The sequence below is a fragment of the Actinia tenebrosa genome, unplaced genomic scaffold (assembly GCF_029948245.1).
Source record: "Actinia tenebrosa isolate PJP-AT-01 unplaced genomic scaffold, QUT_ActTen_1.0 PGA_scaffold9__36_contigs__length_13948895, whole genome shotgun sequence".
In the NCBI taxonomy this organism is placed as follows: domain Eukaryota; kingdom Metazoa; phylum Cnidaria; class Anthozoa; order Actiniaria; family Actiniidae; genus Actinia; species Actinia tenebrosa.
Window position 1 is genome coordinate 3111000 of NW_028292586.1, and position 23301 is coordinate 3134300.

The window sequence follows — 23301 nt, forward strand, 5'->3', positions numbered from 1 at the left end:
TTGGAATCATAAGGTTATTAGCACCATGAGCGTCTTACCTTTGATACCGAATTATCAAGGTGGGGCTAATACTATCTTTACTTATCCCAAGTTGAGAACACCTAGGTCGAATGATAAGCCTGACATAACATACCCAGATAAGGTTAACCTGCATTAAATATATGAATTACGTTTACCACCTAGATCAAAAGGAATATGGTGAAAAGGATGAGTGGATAGACATAGGAATGTGGGTTAAAGTTGGAGGTTTGGGGTTGATAATATGTACCATTAGCATTAACACGGGTAATGGTGCAAATGTGGGATTTAGATTAATTGATGAGAATAATCGCTCATTACTACCTTACAGGAAAAAAGTTAATAAAAGGAGTCCGACCCATTTTTCATCGGAACCACCTACTTTAAGTTCTGAAGACTTAACGCCAGTTACTTTTCATATGATAGTTAACTGTAAATATGCCAAGCTGCAAATTTTATCCCACGATGGTAACGTAAGGATGAATTATATTGGCGGACGCGGTACTCCAAACATACCCTGGAGTCATAAGCCTATTAGCGTTATGAGCGTTCTACCCCTGCTACCACCTTGGTAGGAGATTAACCCTTCATCTTCTTCAGGAGTACCACTCCAATAGCGACGACCAAGATCCAAATGTTATTCCCCACGAACTTCAACAGTTCGCCGCCGGCCCTAAGTGCCAAGGAAACAACCGAACCCAGCAGCCCAGGAAGACCGGCTGCCATCTTTTTTCCCAAGTCCGTTAGTCCACTGCCTAATTTCTTTACGCCCGCGCCCGTAGCCTTAAGTGTGCTAAGGATGACTCCTACTACGCTCGAAATAGCGACCGCAAATGCCAGCGGAATACCATACTTCAAAAGGGCTCCTTTTACCTTTTCCTTGGTGGTAAGCCCCAGCTCCTTTTCCTTACCTTCTATTTGCGTTTGTAATTCCGCCAGTCTTTCCTGAAGGGTTTCTACTTCCTTTTGGGCTGCCTCCCTTTCTTCTTCAGGGCGAGTTGGATCTTCGATTATTGCTCGCTGTCGATCTATTTCGTACTCCAAGTCTTCGACGGCCTGTTGAAGTTGTCGTATTTGTTCCTCCGCCACTGCCTTGTCCAGCATTACTTGCCTTTCTCTGTCAACAGACTCCATTAATTCTTGTCCTAAGCGCTGTAGTTCCGTGTCTTTTCCCGCCGCTTCATTCAAAGCAGCCCTTAGCTGATTCCTTGCGTCGCTTTTTTCGTCCAACGCCTTAGAAAGTCTATTCCTAAAGTCTACGATTTCGTCTGCATGGCTTTTAGTAGTTAGTTCATTTTGTTTAATGAATTCGTCTTCCATTTCCTTAAATCTTTCTTCGAGGACGTCGTTTTCCAGCTCTAGATTCTGGAAAGACACCTTAAGAGCCGCCAAATCCTCACTTGCCCTTAAGAGGTCCTCGCGCTCCCTGGTGATTCGTTCTAAGTCGTTATTAACTGCCTCCGTTCGGCTAGCAATCTCGGCCAATTCTCGATGCGCTTCCGCTAAATCATATGCAGAAGAGGCTTGCTCGGCAAGGCGTGCTGGTAAGGTCCGTATTTTATTTATCTTGGCCTCCAATTCCCGTTTTTGAGAGTTCAGCGTAGCAACTTCCTCTGTCTTGGTTTGGAGTGACTCACTTAGCGTTCCTACTTGCGCCCTTAATTCTTCGTATGTTCCATGGCCGCCTGCAAAGGCCGGTAATTTAGCTGCCGCCTCAAAGATCTTATTGAAATCCAGTCGCATTTCCTCCCTAGCCGAGCCTCGCTGCATGGTCAAGTTGGGCGTTCCCAGCGCATTTGTGACTCCTTTTGGAAGTTGGTTGTTAAGCAGGTGGGAATTCTTCCTTTGATACAGGTTGTGCCATTTTTCCCTACCCGATTCTCTAACTTGAACCTGCCCTTTGTCTCCTATTTGGAAGTCCAAAAGAGCCAGGTTTATGTTTGGGTATCGCTCCCTTAGGTCCTCGATGAGGTCCGCCATTAAGTCCGACCGCACGCCAAGGGATTCCATTTGTAAGTATTCTGGAATGGGCGTGTGGGGGTTCTTAGACTTGAATTTATCTCTCAAAGAACGCATAGCATCGCGGGCCCTGACGCCATACTTGCTCAGCAATTTCTCAAAGAGACCTCGTCCGTCTACGTTGTCATTAGGAAGTAAAGACTCGTATTCTTCGTCGTTAATGTCTACTTGGCCTTCTTCGGTAAGGGGGTCAAAATCCGTTCCTTCTACTTCCATTATATATGATAAGCTCAAAGTTAAATCCCAACGTATTACCTAAGCAGGTTGGCGGGCTGAAAGCAGAACGCACCTTTCACCGGGTCACATTCACGCCCAGCAGCGCAAAGCCAGGGGAAACCCTGTACGTAGGCGTTCCCCGCCTAACGGATAACCTAGTATTGGTTCCTGGTACCTTGGCTTTAAGGTTTGACCTAGCAATACAACCAAGCACCAAGGACAAGCGCTATACCGTCAATAATGTGGGCAGGAACCTCGTCTCTAAGATGAGAATCAAGTTCGCCGGGGAATCCTTGCTGGACTTAAATAGGTACGATCTGTACACCACGTACAAAGATTTATGGTTGACGGCCTTTGACCGTGCGCAGAAGATAGAGCAGGGAATCGGAAGCGTTATTCTTCGTAAGCTTCGCAGCGATACTAACCCCGCGCCTACGGACTCCAGTGGAGCAACCGCAGTAGCAGACGCAACAAGGGTAAAGACCGCCTATGGTAGCAAGTACGTTATCCCTTTGGATTTCGAAGTAATTACGAGTCATGGCGTGTACTACCCCAGGCAGTTATCCGAGTTACAGTTTGAAGTAACCTTGGCGGACACTACGAACGTCATAGGAGGAATGGACAGCGCAATTAGCGGAGCCGTGGATCCCTATTCTATCACCAACTTAGAGCTACAGTACGAAACGGTGTACAGCGAAGAGCTGGCCCGTAGCGCTGGCATGGAATATAGCGCCGGGAAGGCGTTCCTTTACGACCACGTAGTGATGTATAAGACGTTCAGTTTCTTGGATAAGACGGATGAGGTTATCAACCAAAGCATTAACCTCCCCCGAAGAAGTCTCACGGGGCTGATGTTGGTGTTTGCCAAACCCTATGAGGCCGGTAAGCGTGACTCCAAGGCCTTTCACAACCCCAACATTACTAACGTCGGCGTGAATATCAACGGCGTTCCAAACAAGGTCTACTCCCAGGGAATAAAGCCCGCAGACGTGTACAGGGAGGCAATGCGCAAGTTTGGCGACCAAATTAACCCTGAGGAATTCTTTAATGATAAGTACGCGCTGTGGATCGATATGCGCACCATTAACGACGAAGACCTACATGGCCAGGGTCTGCGGTTGGTAAATACGCAGGATGGCATAACATTGGAGATCAAACGCACCAAAAACACCAGTGCCGGCGACGCTGACAAGATAAACTGCTACGTCTTCGTCGTCTCAGACGCGCAACTGAGCGTGGAAATGAACCAACTTAAAAGTGTTGCATATTAAGGTTAAATATTTCTTAGATATACAATGCTTCGCGTATTCGAAAACAACGACACCAAACTGCAATGCATAGTGCAAGGCGAAACTTTGTACTTTAAGGGAAAAGAGGTGGCAGCTGCATTAGGATATGAAAAAACGAGAAACGCAATCAGGGAGCACGTTTCTGAAAAGTACCAGAAAAGGTCGAGTGAGTTAGGAAGCGCCCTAAAACAGGGCGCTTCTATGCACCCACATTCTGTGTTCATATCTGAGCCAGGTTTGTATGAACTGATATTTAGCTCTAAGTTACCCCAAGCCGTTAAGTTTCGCGATTGGGTCTTCGAAGAAGTCCTACCCGCGCTAAGGAAAACAGGTAAGTATGAAAGGCGGTTTGACGGTCCAAACAAGTTGGTATTCAAAATAGAAAATGAATTCGACTTACATAAAAAGGTGGTGGACTACATCCGCAAGTTTTACCCCCAAATGCTCATAGCCCCTGGTCTAGGTGAACTGCAGGATTCGAACGGCAAACGCATAAAGTGCTGGCAGAAAGGATATCAACGCGGTCAACCCGACTTAATGATTTTAAACGCGCACACACATTACTGTGGATTCTGCATAGAGCTAAAGACCCCAAAAGGCAACGGCAGGTTATCTGAGGATCAGCAACTGCTCTTACAGAGGTATGAAGAAAACGGCTATAAGGTGCTCGTAAGCAGCGACTACGATGTCATTTGCAGGGAGATCACTGCGTATGCTGAACACCTACGAATTCCCTGCAGGTGGTGTTGTAAGGGCTTTAAAACCTCGGAGACTTTGGCAACACACTTAAAGATATTTCATAGAATATATGGACAAGGATAAATTTAACGAGTTAAAGTTCATACAAACGCACTGGAGGGATTTGCAGGTGGGGGAAATCTACGAGATAAAGAATTACGTGGTCTTCGAGGATTTAGACCGCCTGCGCTTGGTCTTAAAGAATAAAAAAAGAACATACACCCTTTGGGCGCCCGATAGGATAAGGTACGCCATTGAAGGGCAGGACGTTACCCATGTTATGAGTCATGGTAAAAAGGATGGCAGGTGGGTATTTGACGTGGTTAATTGGGAGCCGGAGAGTCCTCTGCATTCATAAGGACGTCTGCTAAAGTCCGCTGCTCCGCGGAGCACCAATGCCCCACAAAGGATCCTTCCAGGAATACCTTGCCGCAATGAAGGCAAGTGTATTTTTTACGCGGTGGAGGAGTGGGCGTAATGCAGTCGGCTGGTAGTTCGCACGTAATACAGTCCATATATTGAAAGGGCGATTAGGAATCCTCCTAAGAAGGCTGCTGCGTAGGCTAGCATATATTGCAAGGCCTTTGAAGGGGGTCCTTATTTTTTCTTGTTGTTTTGTTGATGATACTTAACAAACAACAAGAAAAATAAGAATGGGATTTGAGACTCTTTGCGCAAGTCGTACTTTACTACCTAGGAATATGAATCGACGTCTTTTGGGACACGAAAAGAGGCATAGACCTCTTTTGTTCTTAGTGCGCAACCTCCTTTAAAAGGGGTTCCTATTATTCTTGTTGTTTTGTTAAACGTTGATGATACTTAACAAACAACATAAAAAATAAAGTCGTATTTTGAGACTCTTTGCACAAGTCGTACTTTACTACATCTCTTGACGAAAAAAAAAGTAGTGACGATCCGCTCTTCTTTTAAAAGGGTTCTTATTCATTATCCTGCAACCTCCTTTAAAAGGGGTTCCTATTATTCTTGTTGGTTTGTTGAGGTATTGTTGATCCCTAACAAAACAACATAAAAAATAAGATCAGGATTTGAGACTCTTTGCACAAACCCTATCTTACTATCTTAGGTCCCTTTCTAACTTCTACGGGCTTTCCTTGCCACCTCGTTACTGGCATGCCAAGCATCAAAGCGATCTAAGTACTCTTTAAAGCCGCCTTGACCGTCGTAGAGGCACTGCCAAATATGTTGGTCACTTCTTTGACAGCCGCAGCGCTCACAGTTGGCCTCCCAATATTCCCTATCCTCCCACCTTACGCCTTCTACGCGGTCAAACTCCATAAACGTTTCGTCTATTTCTTTCTTCCGGCGCGTTAACTTCCTTTGGGTTTCCTGCGGACAACATCGGGCGGCAACGTCACCGTGCTCCTCACATGCTACGCCCAGCAGATCGTAATTACCGTAGCATCTATGTCGGTGCCAGGCGTCGGTAACGTCCTCGTCGCAGCGCACGCATACATTCTTTAAACAAACCCTTTTATTACGATGGTACTCCAACGCCTGCGCGCTGCTAAACTGCTTGCCGCAGTCTTCGCAAGCAGTGACGTTGTTTACTTCCTTACTGCATACCCGTCTTTCGACGTGATATTGCAATCTTTGCTTGCTGCTGAACTCCCTTTCACATTGCTTGCACTTCATTATAACTAAGTGTTATTTAAGCCTTATATGGGATACCGCATAAAGTCCTTAATGCTTTCTTTTGCCCAACCGGCCATCGTCAAAAGCGCACCAAACCTTTCCGCGCGCTTCAGGCCGCACATTTCATCATACAATTCCTGCACGCGCTCCCGCAGCCGATCGATCTCCTCCCTTTGCATTTCTATGGTGTCTCTTTTATCTTTTGCGTCGGTGGCAATCCTTCTTACTGCGTCCACTGGGTCCATCGTATATATAATGGATCCGAACCATATTCCTTGTAACGCTCTGATCGTAGGACCCACCGGCTGCGGCAAAACGCAGTTCGTGGTAGAGCAGCTATTAGGACCCTTTAGATACCGCTTCGACTACATCGTGCTATTATGCCCCACCTACGTGAATAACCGCACCTGGACGGGCATAGGAGTGAAAGATGACGACTTCTTTGTAGATATCTTAGACCCTAACGAGTTATCCAGCCATTTGAAGTTCTGGCACAAACAATTCCCTAAAGATACGCAGACTTTACTCATATTGGATGACATTGCCTGTGGGGACGACGTAAAAAGACGCACTTCCGAGCTCGTTAAACTCGCCTTCAGCGGTAGGCATGACAATATTAGCGTTTGGTTGCTCTCGCAGCAGCTTACCAGCGTCTCTAAGCCTTTTAGGGAAAACATAGGCTCCCTGGTCGTATTTTATACTCCGAGCCGGAGTGACCTGGAAACCATCTTAAGCGACTACGGCGGTGAGATAAGTAAGGAACAGTTACACGAATACATGCGGCACCTAAAGACGCACCAACATTCCAAAATGATCTTCTCTTTGAGGTTTCCGTATTCCATTAACATATATGGATATTGAGCAGTTGATAGATGAAGTCCCCACGCAGCTAGATGAAAGTAACCTTAAGGAACAACTCAACGTCCTTGTGTCTTCTGGGAAGTGCAAAGAAATGATAGGCAAGGAACTTACCCATGAGCAGGTTAATAAGTTGTCAGAAGAGGAAGTCAAAAAGTTCCATAAGAGGTACGAGGCTGCCCTTGCAAGTAAGACCACGGACGCCGTAGCAGACTCAGCCATTAAGCTGGCCACCAAGCTTCTCGGACTTGCACTGCCTATAGACGACGTGGAGCAACTGCGGAAGGACATAAGCGAGGACTATGTTATCGCCCAAGAACTCAAGATAACCTGCGGGTGGTTGTCTTTGAAGTGCGGCAAGTTAATGGCAGTCGCCTCTGTGGCTTTGCACGTAGCTCAGCATGTCGACTTGAAGGAACTTGCGGGCACCTTTGGTGCCTCTTGGAAGGACTTCAAGAAGGACAGAGAAGTTGAAAAGGTCTTCCAGGCAGCACTTACTGAGGTACCTGATCAAGTCGCCTCAAGTACTTAGTCAAGTTATCCTTAAGTACTTAGTCAAGTCGCCTCAAGTACTTACTTAAGTCGTTGTCAAGTACTTAGTCAAGTCGTCCTTAAGTCGTTGTGAAGTACTTAGTCAAGTCGTCCTTAAGTCATTGTCAAGTCCTTCAAGTCCTTAGATATAAGATGAGTGGCACCGAAGAACAACCACCCGTAGAAGATACCAAGATTACCAAGGCTAAATCTCCAGGCAGAGTCGCTGCCGGAAAGAAGCTCGCAGAGATGAACAGGAAGAACAAAGCAAAGAAAGAGGAAAAGGTAGGAGAAGAGGAATCCTTTTGGAATCCCGGCTACGTCATTGGCGCGATAGGAATTGCTATAGCAGCAGGCAGCCTCTACTTACAATGGCGGGCTACGAAGCCAAAAGTAAAGGAGGCCGCAACATATCACGCACCTGTGGAGGTTAGAAAAAGTAAGATCCCCGTAATGGAATAACCTTCTCGCTTTGTAATATAATGTCGACCGCGTTGTTGAAAACTGTTGAAGAAGCAGCTATTATTACTTCCATCGTTGCGGGTATTGGTTGGGTAGGTAAGAAAGTGCTCAAAGAAGACTTTACTGAAGACCCAAGCAAGAGCTTCGCTAATTTTGCTAAAATGACCGCTGCCGTAGGCGGGGCTATCATGGCAAAGAATTACCTACAGAAGGAAAAGTACCTACCTAACATATAAATGGCTAGCTTAGTCGCAGGTGGAGTTATTGCAGCTTTAGCATTTACAGGGGCTAATTATGGTGGTAGATATCTGGATAAATTAGTTAGCGGTGATAGAAACGCAGAATCTAACGCCGAAAGGAAGAGACACGACTTAGCGCTGGAGAAATATCAGCGAGACGTGGCGGCTTGGAATGAAAAAAGACAAGCTTACAGGGATTGGTTGGACAAGAACTACCAAGACAAAATGCAGGCGGATAAGAACTTTGAAAACACAGACTACGCCTTTAAGCTCTATGCGCAGGCGCATCCCGACTTTAGAATGAAAAAGCCTCAGTTCAAGAATTACTACCAGCCTTCTAAGAAACAAAAAGACAATGAGTTGGTCTTCGTAGGAGTCGCAGGGCTGGCGGGAGGCGTAGCTTTGGCGTATCTAATATAATGATCGTCTTTTTGGAAAGCGACAAGAATAACTTTACCACTTATTTAAATCCCCCCATTAAAGCCTATAAGGTTCGGCTCATAAGTTGCTCTTTGTACAATTCTTGGTATAACCTGATTAGGGGCATAGTCACTGAGCATACAGGAGGATCTAACTATCAAGCCGTATTGCTGCCCGATGGACATTATACGCCAATCACACTGGCCAAGGAATTAGCAAAACACGGTTATACTCTCACCACAGGATTGCCGCACGAAATGACCCTCAAACATAATATGTCAAATTATTCAATGACTTTTGGAAAGTCTGACCCATTGGGATCTTTATTATGTGCCTCGGGCAAGACAATTACCAACACAGCCATACCTGTGAAATGGAAAGTCGCATCCTCTTACGAAGTCTATTGCGACTTGGTTCATAGTTACAACAATGGAGGAAAGTCTTCTCTTATGTCCAAGTTTCTACCTCAGGGTAATCCATTTGACCTGGTAGAATACACTCCCATTTCTTTGAGCTATGACTTGTCTAATTTGGTAGAAAGCATAAACATCACCATTAAAGTGGACGGAAAGACGGTGGATTTCAACGGACGCAAGATCAATCTCGTTTTGGAATTCATATAATGGGCCGCGTAGAGGACAAACTCAAGAGGATTTACTATGGACCTGAAGGTTATTGGAGAGGAGCGTCAGCTATCAAGAAACTCGCGACCGCGGCCAGGGTATCAGATGAAACGGCTAAGAACTGGTTAAAAAAACAAACCCTCTGGCAGGTTTATCTTCCCGTGCCCAAGTACATTCCCAGGCCCAGCTTTACCGTAAATACCCCTAATGAAGTTCATCAGGCGGATCTGCTTTTCTTACCGCACGACAAGGTGAGAAGAAAGACCTATAGATACGCTTTGACCGTAGTTGATATCGCAAGCAGATACAAGGACGCCGAACCCATAACCAGCAAGGATTCTGGGGAAGTCGCAGAAGCCCTAGGTAGGATTTATAAGCGCGTCTTGAAATGGCCTAAGCTGCTGCAAGTGGATGCGGGGACAGAGTTCATGGGCGTGGTTACTAAGACCCTGAAAGACCACAGCACCAAAATTAGGAGAGCCGAGGCAGAGTACCACAGGGGTCAGAGCATCGTCGAAAGATTCAACAAGACCCTGGCCGAGCGTCTCTTTGGGTACCAGTATTGGAAAGAGCTGGAAGATCCCTCCAAACGCAACAGGGAATGGACCCAGAGGCTCCCCCAGGTCGTCGCGGCTTTGAACAACGAGGCGGCCAGGGCTACGGGGATAAAACCCAAGGATGCCATAAAAAAGAAACACGTGGAACACAAGTCCTACGTCAGAAGTTCGAGGGCGGTCGGACTGAAGGAAAAAAAGCTACCCCGCGACATAGTGGTCAGATACCTCTATCAGCCGGGGGAACTCGAAGGTGGCAGTAAGAGAGCCACGGATCCTAACTGGTCTTTGGAAACGTATGAGATTTCGAAGTCCGTCACCAAGGAAGGGCAACCCGTGTTGTATTACCTAAATGGCCCAAGTCGTGGATTTGTCAAGGAAGAGCTGCTCATGGTCCCCAAAGACTCAGAGTAGCGCAGCACCACGCGCCCGATTGCACTCTAGGCATGTCAGTCTTACGTTGCCTCTGCAATGCCCGCGTTTATTATTTATACGATCCACGGAGAACTGCTGATCGTCATTTGGGTCAAACCTCCATAGTAGAGGTATGTTACATTTGGCACACCTTGCCCCTTTCTTATAGACGTCGTCCACGCATAGGTCGAACACCATGCCTTTTCCTTCGTCGTGTCTTTTGTAGCGAAGGAGTTTCTTAGCAATGTTCTCCTTTGCTATATCTTCTGGCGTTTTATCGTAACGCAATTGCGGACCCCAAGCCCTCCGCAACTGTTTGGCATGCTCCACACGGCTCACAGCGGTATATATCAAATTACTCCAACATAACCGCTGGTCTATAATCCATAAGGTTTCCTTTACGGTTAGACCTTGCGCGCTGTGGACTGTCATACAATATCCCAAACGCCAATCTGGATGGGAGGTTATTTTTTCGACCTTTCCCATAGGCACCCAGGCTTTATCATGCGTTACCGCGTTTCGCAGTTGGACGTCGGTGCCTGGCACCCACACGTTTCTCTTCTGCATGCGGGTATCGTGGGGCTTGTAGCAAACGGGCACCAAATGGCTTGGGAATCTTTCGCGGTGTACTTCTAATAAATCTTTCTGTATTCGCGATTGTGCTGCGCGCTTGCTGCTCAACACCAAATCCTCTGGATGCCACGCGCAAAGGAAGTCCTCGTAAGATTTTGCCCGCACATGCTTACGCAGCGTCTTGTTTTGCTCGGCATCGCTGAGGCCCCGAAGTTCCGCCTTTAAGTCTCTTACTTGATCCTTACTGCGGTAGTCAGCATTGATTTCCTCTGCATGGTCTGCCATTTCTTTTAACCATTCGTGGGGCATTTCTCCGCAAATGGGAGGAGGTTGGCATGGATCTCCAGCAAATATAACTTGACACTTTCCGCGGAGGAAGTCCACAAATTCCTGTAAGATTTCTAATGGCACGGTGCAAATCTCATCCCATAATATGACCGGAGGTATGTCGCGTATTGCTTCCGGCACCCACTTTTGACCATTCCAGCGGAAGAAGCTGTGGTACGTCTGCGCGTCGTAACCCATCTCTGTCAATTCTCGTTCCAGACGGTGCGTCGGCGTTAACACCTTCACGCGGGGAAATAATTCCAAAACCCTGGTGGTCTTACCGCTGCCTCCCGGCCCGTATAGGTACGAGAAGCGTTGGTAAGAAATGGGGTCCACAACGGATGGCAATGGTTCCTCAGTGGGGACGGTGGCACCTTTTACGTGTTTCCCGTGGTATTCCACACGTTCTCTCCAGGCTTTTATCTCTTCATCTTTCACACGCCATTGGCCACTTTCCGCGAGTTCATCTTCAGTGTAGAATTCTTGCATTTTTTCCAACACTTCAGGCTTCACGTAGAGGGAATCCGTAGCCACGCGCGGGATATCCTCTTTGTCAAACCGCAACAGCATTGACAATAGATTGATATGCGCATATGCGAGCATGCTGGCGCGCAAATGGTAATATTGTGGGCGATGATCTTGGTAATAGCACAACGCATTCCATTGTTGCTTGCCTTTACCTTCTATGAAATAATCCCACTTTTCTACGGACACCATCGTTCCTTGCTCATGTGCACGTTTTACGAGGAAGCTCAACTCTCCGTCGTCGGTTATCAAACGCCGCTGCATGTGCTTTTCTCCTTCTTTTGCACCCTGGGTAAATTTGCCTATGACAATTCTAGCAGTGGGATTATGCTCTGGCAACCATTGCGTAAACGCGGAGCGGCACAATATGGCTTCATGCGCTGTGTACGTGAGCAGTTCGCGCTCTTCGAGAAACTTCAGCAGGGGTATGGGAATCCATTCTTTCTCCTGCAGATGTTTCCCATACCACGCGTAAATTATCGGATGTAAGCCCTTTGCTAACTTCCACGTGGTCAACCGCACGAACCCCGTAGACTTGGGAGCATCGCACTTACCTGGCAAAGACACACGAAAGAACTGCGAATCCGGATGCCCGTAGCGGTCGTAATACTCCTTGCAATCCCCGAGGCCTTTAAAACTGGCAGGGTAACAATGTTTCATGTCCAGGGAGACGTATTCGTTCTCGTCATACTCCATGTTCCACAGACCTCCATGGCCGTGCTCTACGCAGGCTTTGGCTATGTCTCCAAATTCCTTAGGCGTGGACTTCCATCCATTCCTTTTCTTCGCAGCTAGGAAGTCCAAACTACGGCTGCTTAAGACCTCGTCTGAAAAGTCTTCCCCTAATGTCGCACACGCACTTTGAATACGTTGATGCTCTACTTCAGGGCGGTAGAGAGTACCATCCTGCGTCATAAACTGACTTCCTTCCGCGTCCATCAACCAAACGGAATTCTCGTGGACCAATTCTGCCAACGGCGACGTCTTATAAACCTTAGTTTCCTTTTTTTTGGGGAACCCAAGTTCTCGCCAAGCATGTCCATTGTGTTGATAGATGACGATAGCAGCACCTCTACCTCCATATTTTTCCGTCCCTTCGTAGATGTAGCCGCCCGTGATATCCTTCACGTGTATGCGGCGTTCTAAAGCCGTCTCTAACTTCTGGATGTTTTTGATGGTACCTCCGGTTTTATGCGTGTTCTTTTCCCATTTCCTTATGGCCTCTCTCCTCTTGGGCGTAAGCTTACCACCACGAGAGGCATCTTCAAAGAACCCCCTTACTAACTTCCCGACACAATTGCCCGGATGTCGCATCGGTCGCAACTTTCTGACGTCTGGCTCCTCGATCTTGTACGCGCCGTAAATGACAACGGTAACCGGGTAAGCGACCTCGTAGAATAGCATGTCAATCCCCTCTAATGCCCCTGGTCTCGTTTGCTTATTCAAGACGAACAAACTCCGCCTACCAGACGCCCTGATGGGATTACGGCCCTTTTCTATCACCCACTCACCGTCCAAATACTTCACGAACGTCAACTCCAAACGGTAGTCGCCGTCCGGCATTCTGTCGATTATCCTTTCAGCCATTTCGTGATTCATAGTCTTGTCTGTCTTGCCCTCCATGAACGTCGCAAAGACAAAATCCGCATCTGAGTTATCCATCACCTGATTTCCCAGCCTGCGCACAGTTTCGTTTTGAATGTCGTTGACGGATGCCATGTATATCTAAATAATATCTTTCCCTCCGTTTGCGACCCCAACAGAGCAGCAGTTAGGCACATTTCGCGCTGCAAGCGGATCGCGCAAGACCCCCTGTAGGGCGGATTACCGACCTCCAAAACCCCGGGGAAGGCTGGTGTTTCTCGACTTGTGATTTTTGACAATGCCGGCAATTCGCGCCTCCGCCTAACTGCTGCTTAACAGACATCCAGACACCCAGGCACCCAGACACCCAGGCACTCAGACACTTAGTCAGACAGTGACAGACAGACAGACAGTCACTCAGACCTAGAGCTAGACTAAACACTCAGTTGATCAGTCAGCCAGCCAGCCAGCCAGCCAGACAGACGGACAGACAGTAGCCTATGTGCTTATGCAAATATTAGTCAAGAACTTCCTTTTGTTGTACAAAATATTGATTTTTTATTCGAATTTGCTCGACATTAATGGGCTTAAATGTCTATTAAAAAGTTAATTCATAAATTAAGTTAATTTATTTCTCGAAACTTAAGAAGTTTAGCGCCCACATTTAAAAAAGTGAACGATTTCCTTTCAAAAGGTTAATAAACTCTTAAAAAATCTGTTAAAATGCGAACTCGCAAACCGGTGTTTCTATAGTGACGCTGCAGTATGGCTGCTAATATGACTAAAAGACAATGAGATTTTAAACAACTGGCCAAGAAAATAAAAAATAAAATAAAAATTATGGATTCATCACAAGAGGTACTGCATTTTCTCTGAAGTAGAATAATCTCTACAGTGGTTCATATTAAAGCGCTCTTAATAGCTTAGCGAAGTAACGGGGGATCGGTTCCCAAACTCGACGTCGTTTTGTGACTAGCTGTGAGTAGATATTTTGTTGTTCGTTTTTCCTATCTGTTTTAGTCTTTCGTAACATTCTAGGAAAAATATGATGAATAATTCCTCGAAACTTAATATGAGAATTAGCCATGCCCTGACTTTGATCAGCCAAACGGTTTTGTTCGATCTGTTAGTTATCCTTGCCCTGACTTAGATCAGCCCAGACGCTGTTGCGAGACAAGTTGCAGGACCTGTGGTTATGTAACGGTAAGAGCGATCACCTCTCACCAAGAGGACCCGGACTCAGTGTCATACGTGAGCCGGTAAAGGAAATATATATACCTTAACCGAGGTGTATACCAGATTCTTCAACCCGAGGGTACAGTAGAGAATTTATCAGCTACAGATTCTTGGAGAACGACGAAAACTAAGCCAAGATCGAAAATATGAGTAGAGTTACTCGTTGGTTCTCTCCTGTCCTTTGAGGGGTTTTCTCCGGTTTTCTTCCCTCCGCAAAAATCGACTTCTGAATTCCAATTGGAATTCAATGGATGAAGAACTGCACTGTATGTCACTGTTAAATCCTATTTATTTTATGTATTTTATGTATTTCATGTATTTCATGTATTTCATGTATTTCATGTATTTCATGTATTTCATGTATTTCATGTATTTCATGTATTTCATGTATTTCATGTATTTCATGTATTTCATGTATTTCATGTATTTCATGTATTTCATGTATTTCATGCATTTCATGTATTTCATGTATTTCATGTATTTCATGTATTTCATGTATTTCATGTATTTCATGTATTTCATGTATTTCATGTATTTCATGTATTTCATGTATTTCATGTATTTCATGTATTTCATGTATTTCATGTATTTCATGTATTTCATGTATTTCATGTATTTCATGTATTTCATGTATTTCATGTATTTCATGTATTTCATGTATTTCATGTATTTCATGTATTTCATGTATTTCATGTATAACATGTATTTCATGTATTTCATGTATTTCATGTATAACATGTATTTCATGTATTTCATGTATTTCATGTATTTTATTCATCTTATTTTATTTTATCTATTTTATCTATTTTATCTTTTTTATTTATTTTGTTTATTTTATTTATTTTGCTTACTTTATTTTATTTTGTTTATTTTACTCATTTTATTTTATTTATTTATTTTATTTATTTTATTTCCTGTTAGTGAAAATGGCCTGTAACATCCATTTCCCAAGAATGATCTCTGCTTTTAGTGGCTAAGTTTAGATGTCTTTTTCTTTGCTATCCTTCGATCTTTCTTTTTTCCCCTCTTTCTTTTTCTTTTTTGCCTTAGGACGTACTTGTTGTATTGAGCTAGGATATTACTAATCTTCATCAACTAGGAACACAAAACGATCAAAAATGTCCGTCATTTTTTTGTCGTATAATAGACATTTTAAAGATTGTCTCATCTCTCCTCTAATGACGACAAGTAGTTAAAGAGGAAACAAATCATAGTATATAAATTAATATTTACAAACTTTGACAAGAAAATAAAAAGGTGACGGATATGGTAAAATCAATTAATGTTTTCGCTTTGTTCCCGTGCCTTAAGGAAAGCTGATATTGCTGAGAAACTTGAGTTGTTTAGCATATGTGTTTTGAAGAGCATTATATTTTTCATTTTTAAATTTGCAAATAAAGGCAGAAAAAGCAAGAGTGGACAATAGTGGAAACGAATAAAATTGAAAAGCATAAGAAGCGAGAAAAGCAAAGGGAAAATGTTTTCAATGTAATCTAAAATTTCAGAAGGTATTCGTGATCCATTAAGTTGGGGAGTTATTTAGGGTGAAAGAAAATGAAAACTGTTCCAATGCTTGCCTAATTACTGTTTGTTAGAGCGTTTTTAACGGTTTTTTACTTGCTAATCGATAAAGACACACCTACTTCTAGCCTGCGTGCAGCCCAACTAACTAACTGTTAAGTCATATGCAAGAGAAAAGTCCTGCTGCACGCAGGCTAACTTATTTCCCTCTACTCTGAAAGATTTCCCCCTGCTGTTCTTGAAGGAAGCCACTCCAGTTGTTGCCTAATTATTGTTAGATCGTTTTCAGCATGTGTTTTTTAAAAACTTTTTTCTTAAATTTGATTAATAAGAAAAACTAGTCGATTACCTGCGGTGCTTTTCACGAGGAACCCGAGATCAATAAATAATTTCTAACTAAATACAATAATATATAACTAATTATGAAATATATATATTTATTATATAATTACCAATGAAATATCTATTTTTCTCTATTTCGAAAAATTGATATCTTCACACGTGAAAATAACATGTTATTTTCACGTGTGAAAATAACACCATTGCGATGGCTATTCAAAAATACACGGAAAGAATTGCCTGAAAAAGCCAAAACATACTTCATTGATAATTATATAATAAACAGTATATTACATGGCCGCTTGGAGATAGGAATTTTATTATTCGCTACGTTCACTCGTGAGAGATCTTTTCAACACTCGAAGATAAAATTCGTATCTCCGCGCGCCCATGTATCATATCCTCTATTTAAGGAATATAACACGCGCGCGAATCAGAATGTCCTTACTGTGATATAAACTCGCTGGGAGCTGTAGAGCATGAAAGAAGCAAGCTTAGAAATATGATTGAGGCGTAGCTGAATGTATTATATATATGAAACTATGAGAATCCAAACTATATTTTAATGTATCAAATATAGGACCATAATCTACATAGCACCAATAATTACGTTTAAGATTTGGAAAACTAAAAGATGGCCCAATATCTTCGGGTGGGTCATTCCATTCTTTTATAAGAAGATATAACAAGCTAAAAACTAGTGTGAGCTGCGTCGGTGTTTCTAATGAAACAGTAATGATAAAAAGGTAAATTATACACCGTGAAAAGATGAAAAAAACTTACTGACGTTTCGGACGCTAGTCCTTCGTCGGAGTAAAAGAGACTCCGACGAAGGACTAGCGTCCGAACGTCATTACGTTTTTTCATCTTTTCACGGTGTATAATTTACCTTTTTATCATTACTGTTCCATTCTTTTATACATTGGTAGCTATTGTAAAAGGCAAAGTCTTTTTTATTATTCTTGTTCATAGTCAGTTGTACGAATGCATCCTATCGAATTTAAAATCAATAAAATCAATAAAAATATTTAAATATAAAAATAGATCTATTTAATTTCCTGACTTGAAAAAAAACATCGACTTATTAGTTGATATTTAACGATTATTCGCCGAAGGCGAAAAGAATATCGGGGAATATTCTCCAATATTCACTGAGGCTGAGGCAATAATTGTTTTAGTATAAATAAATAAAATGATTAAAAAAAAAAAAGATAAAAGTACATATTTTTCCGGTAACAGCAACAAAGTGGCTGGCCACCATTTTGGATTATCGCTCGAGGTGATTATCGTGTGATAGTGTGAGTTTCTCGACCAATCAGCGCGCGAGATTTTCAATTAATCGCGTGTGTATTTTTACTAATAGTTGTTATTAGTATTGACTTTGGTAATAATGGAAGGTTGTCTGGAGGCATAACACTAATGTACTATCAAATCACTCATGATTGTAAGCTGCACTGCTGGTAATAGCACTTTAATATGCAGCCCGTAAAGTCCTCCACTGGTCATAAATGTAAAGCTCATTGAGACGTTGCATAAATGCGCTATATAAGAACCTCCCATTATTATTGATAAGTTCAGTGTGAAAAATCTCGTAAACTATGATATTAAATCTATTTTTGCTAGCGAATATAGGCAATATTATATGTACTGTTTAATAAACGAGCAGGAGTGTTTTATCGGGTATAAAACACGAGGCGTAGCCGAGTGGTTTTAGACCCGATAAAACACGATCTGCGAGTTTATTAAACGGCTTAAAAAACTCCTGATGTATGTTCTCATACTGTACCGAATTCTTTACGAAATGAACCAAGTTTGATAGAGAAAATCCAAGTTAAAGTTTATGCAAATGAAGACGAATCTATATCAGATATAAAACCTCCTTCATGGTCATGATTTCTATTGTGTTTTCTTCATGAATTATTAATGAGTTTTTTAAAATTGAATACTATTTCACTAATTTCCTAGATAGTCGTTTGATTGTTTTAAGTAAACCTAGCCTTTTAGAATCTTTGAATGAATGTGACCAATCATGATGGGACCAAGTCCAATTTTCATAATTATATCAGACCAAGATATTTATATTGTCTAGTCTGTTCAAGAGTCTCAGTCTCAGGGTCGATTTCCGAATTATTGAAACCAAAACTGACCAATGATTATGAATTTAGATTTCTTCACATTCGAAGTGAGTTTATGTGTATTGAGCCAGTTCTTTGTGTGATTTAGGTTTTCATTGAGTTTAACCTTCTGCAATTCCATCCCAGTGGATGCAGAACAGAAGCCTTATTATCAGGCGAACAGCGCTGTGTATACAAAAATACTAGTGGTCCGAGTACTCTTCCTTGGAGGACTCCAGTGTTGACCTGTCTTTGTGATGAATTTGTGTTACCCACCACGCTTATTTAAATAGGACTTAAATCAAGTATTGGAAACGTTTTTACTCCTAGTGACTTTAATTTCAAGAGTAGCCGCTGTTTTGCTCTTATGTCCCTCGACTGTCCTCTCTGTCCCTCCTCTCCGTGTGCTGTCTGTCTCTCCTTTTTCCTTTTCCGCTCGTTTCAAGTGCACTAATCAACAAAATTTTCACAGCGAAATCATCTTATATTTTGTTCTTTTTTCTTTTCCTGCAGATAACAAGTCACAAATAGCTCTCAAAATCAAAGGGTACAAATTCTTCTTCATCATTGACAAGGAAGGCACTTTCGTGCAGCCTTCGTTATTCGACAGTGTTATTGCCGTGAATAGACGCTTGTAAAAAGAAGAGTAAGTGAAAAAATATGCTTAAATACTCTTTTTTTTTAAATTAAACATTCACAGTTGTCGCTGGAAAAGTGTCGTCCAGCTGCAGTTAAGTCGTGACGTTTCAAAAAAGTGCAAAAAGGTATTCTCTCTACCCTATCAAAATTGGAGAACCAGTTCAAAGAATCCCACATTGTGCCATATTATGATTCTTTATAAAAAGGCAACTCGAGAACTTTAGATTTTCTATAAAAATATTCAAAAAAGTGCACTTTTTTGAGAATCTGTTTTGGGAAGCTTCCAGAAATTCTTTAGCCAAAACGAAAGTGTTTTTAAGCGCATTTTTATTGCTTCGAGTCAAGCATTTCTATTCAAAATATTATAAAATATTCGAAATATTATAAAATGACACTGTTGCTTCTAAGATATCATTCGGTTATTATCCAGCAACTGAAAAATATCCAAATTATTAAAGGCTCACTCGTATTCTTTCTCCACCTGAGTGGATTCTTAGCGCTACAGAATCGGTCAACATTTTGTTTATAGCTCGATGTCAAATAAAAATAAATATATAAAACGAGGGTAACACAAGGTCGTAGCGCATAGCGATATCAGTTATTTATTGTTTAATTTTTTTCTTTCTCTCAATGGATCGAAGAGTGAATCTCAGATGAAGAATATGGTCATTATTTGATAGAAATTTACTAGATTCTTTTATGTTATTTAATTTTCAATTTTTCTCATTTTATTTTATTTTATTGCTTTTGATAATTTCTTTTTAGAATTAAAAAGAACGATATTGAAAAATATCTTCCACAAAAAAATAAATAATAAATAAATAACTAAAAATAAATAAATGAAAATAAATTATATTATGAATATTTTATATTTTATTTTCTAAATGAATATTTTATTATGTTTTATTTCGTAAGGTAGCTTCCACACACACACAAAAAATCGGCTATAACTACAAAAAGAAGGTTTTATTTTAATAAATAAAAAAATCATTTGGAATCCTACCTTTAACTTACGCACAAGAAGAAAAATATTCAATCATTTATGATAAATGATTCTCAATGATGGAGACGATTTACGAAATGTCCATTTATCACTTCCTCTTGATTATTGAGAGTTTTCAGAAACTCATAGGAGTTTGATACGTGTAAACAGCCATACATTTATTTTGTGCGATGCTTTGCAATATTAAACTTTTTTCTTGACAAATTTCTTTCATGTTAATCACGTTATCTTGCTTCAAAAATTCCCTAAACTAAATTAAAGACATATATCCTGAATGTTTGAGCAAAAGATTCAGTAATCCTCTCTGAAAGTCAGGAAATTTAGCCAGAAGTTTGATTTGTGAGAAGCAGCCATCTTGAAGCCAAACTTATAAGTCCGAATATGACATCAGAACACTTAATTTGCATATCTGAATATTCCGGAGCATAGATAGTTAGTTAATTTTATTTATCCACGGTAAATCCTTCAGGAAAATTTACATTATATCACTAATTAATTGAAATTATATCATAGAATAAACTAAGCTTATTAGACTAAACTACTCTTCTCTACACTAGAGTACAAACACTAAAAGTGTGCAACACTTTGCACTATTTAAGTACGAGAAGATCGTGCGATTTTTTGTTTATAGTTCATTCAACAAAATTTCAGTAAAACATGCGAAGCGACGCCGTTCATCGCAACTGAAATGCATAAAAAAGATTAGTTCTTACGGCTTTGAAATTTTATTTATGTTTTTAAGTACAAAATGAAAGAAAATAATTGTTTTGACATTGTTTTGGCCGTGTTGCCATAGCGACTTAATTCGGTACTCCTAGGGAGTACAATTAACGCTATAATTGTACTCCTCTCGACCAATCAAATTCGAGTAATTTTGTTAAGTATACTATAAAGTAGTAAATAGTGCTAATTAAACAATAGAAAACAATAGGATTAGCAGTATTTAGCAGTATTTAGTGGTATTTATATTATACACTTATAGTCTAGTGTTTGTACTCTACACTAAACTTTATATATATTTATAGTTAAATGTATTCCTCAGGGAAAATAAAACCTGCTTTACAAGGATGCCGTGCTTGAAAAGAATAAAATACAAAATGATAGTTTTTAATTTCATGTTGTAGCATTAAAGATTTAAAAGACTTTATAGTTGTAGCTCTTCTCAGTTCACTTGGTAAGCTGTTCCAGAGAAAGCCACCACTATAACTGAAGCTTTTTTTAAAGCAGTTTGTCCGTGGCAAGGGCAGAACTACCTTAGGCCTAGGGCAAACGTCGAACTTTCCATGCACCGAACTTAATTACATCAAAAAATGCCGCCTCATTATCACCTGATATCCATTGTTTTTAATGAGTTCGGTGCATGGAAAGTTCGACGTTTGCTCTAGGCCTTACGTTCTGCGTTTCTTAAATCGTATTAGGCCTAGGGCAAATGTCTTACTTTCCATGCACCGAACTCATTAAAAAATAATGGATATCAGGTGATAATGAGGCGGCATTCTTTGATGTAATTAAGTTCGGTGCATGGAAAATTCGACGTTTGCCCTAGGCCTTAATTACCTTGCTACGATCAATAAATTTTGAAATAATTTTGATATATTTTGAAGATAATCTGGAGTCAGGTTATTTAAAGTTTTGAACATCATTAGTGATTTGGCAAAGGCCCTTTGTTGTTGTAAGGGTACACAGCTTAAACTACGAAATATATCATTCGTTCGTGCATCATAGTTCGTGAAGGTTATGATTCGCGCAGCACGATTTTGAAGCTTCTGTAGTTTGTCTGCGACACCTTTGTTACAACCATCCCATACTGCGCTGCAATAATCAAAATGCGGTTGAACGAGAGCATTATAAACTACAATTAGTGTTTAATCCTTTTTAAAGCACTTATACCTGATGCAATTTTTCTTGATATTGACTGAATATGGTCCCCCCAACTCAGATTTCCGTCGATAATCACGCCGAGAGATTTAGTTGAGGACACCTGAGTTACGTTTTTGTCATTGACTGTCAGGTGAGGGGCAGCAGGAAGTCTCGATAACCGCTGTCGAGAGCCAATGAGCAGATATTCTGTTTTGGACTTGTTAATTGTAAGCTTATGTCAGCGAGCCATGCGTAAACCCTCACCAGATCATCATTGTAATGCTTGTATCATCGGCATACATTCTTGGGAATGAATGCAACATACAATTAGGTAGATCATTTATGTAAAGTAAAAAAGCATGGTCATAGGATTACAATTTCAAACCCCTTATGAGTTTTCTAACCGACTAGCTTCACAATCTGCGTCAAAAACAAGGGGAATTTAGAAAAATTAGCTTACTCTAATAAAGCATATTCATTTTTACCACTATCGTGAATTTTCTCGCTTTCTGATTGGTCTAGAGCCGGGGAAATAGGAGACCATTCCAATAAATCACGTCAGCAAATCTCGCGCGCGCTCGAAACACCATTTTTCTTTCAAATTTTACCCTTGTTTTTGTAGTTTTTTTTTTTTTTTTTTTTTTTTTTTTTGTGGCAAAAAACAATTTTGTTAGGATTTTCATTGCTATGTTCTCTTCTTTACCATTTTTTTCGTCATCTAGCTGTCAAAATGTTGTGGACTCACGATCCTATTTTGTTAAGAGTGTGAAAAAATTAAATTTTTCGATTTAGAGTTTAGTGCGACGGGCGCTTCATTGTCGTTAAAGCAAAAAACCAAACCACTTAACTAAGGTATATCTTCGAAAACTGTCTGCAATTTTCATTTCTGTGGGTTTGATGTATTTCGATCATGGTTCAAGAGAAGTGGCGCTTTTTGAACCAGTGTGAAATGTTTTTTTAAAAATTGAAAGTTTCATGACTTGAAATTTTAATTTATTAAGGAATAGTCACAGCGTCTTGTTTTTCTTTTGAAATTTAATCTATTATTTCAGTTTAGTATAATTTATTTATTTAATTACTATTTAGTTTGATTATTATTTATTTTATTTATTTTATTTATTTCTTTATTTAGCTTTAGATTATTATTATTATTATTATTGTATAGCCATTTGTATGTTATAATGTTGTGAAATATGAATAAAAAATTAATAAATATAAAAAATGAAAAAAATGAAAAAAATTTTGAAGATTTTTGTTTCCTTTTTTCTTTTTTACTTTAGTTCTCTCCAAAAGACGCAAAGATTATTACCGAAGAATCCAAAATGCATGAGAACGACAAACTGGAGGTGGTTAAGTTGGTCCTAACGTCTGCCATCGTGCTGCCAAACTTTCTCGGGAACTTCCTAGTATGTTTGGTTGTCCTAAGAAACAGGTTCTTCCAGACTTATATTAATTTTCTTTTGGTGCACTTGTCTGTAACGGATATCTTCGCTGGTATGTTCGCTCTTCTTGAAGCCGTGTTGGACATAACTATGGAAGACAAATC

The 23301-nt window shown here is 41.1% G+C and overlaps 1 protein-coding gene across 1 annotated transcript in view; it reads left to right on the forward strand.

Moving 5' to 3' along the window:
- Positions 1–23149, forward strand: part of LOC116307859 (transmembrane protein 223-like) — a 30591-nt gene extending 7442 nt beyond the window's left edge. Inside the window, exons 6-7 of the mRNA XM_089024726.1 lie at positions 18767–18899; positions 23036–23149. Coding sequence (XP_088880852.1) covers positions 18767–18891 — 125 coding nt within the window. The 3' untranslated portion in view covers positions 18892–18899; positions 23036–23149. The remainder of the gene's footprint in view (positions 1–18766; positions 18900–23035) is intronic.
- The last annotated feature ends 152 nt before the right edge of the window (positions 23150–23301 follow it).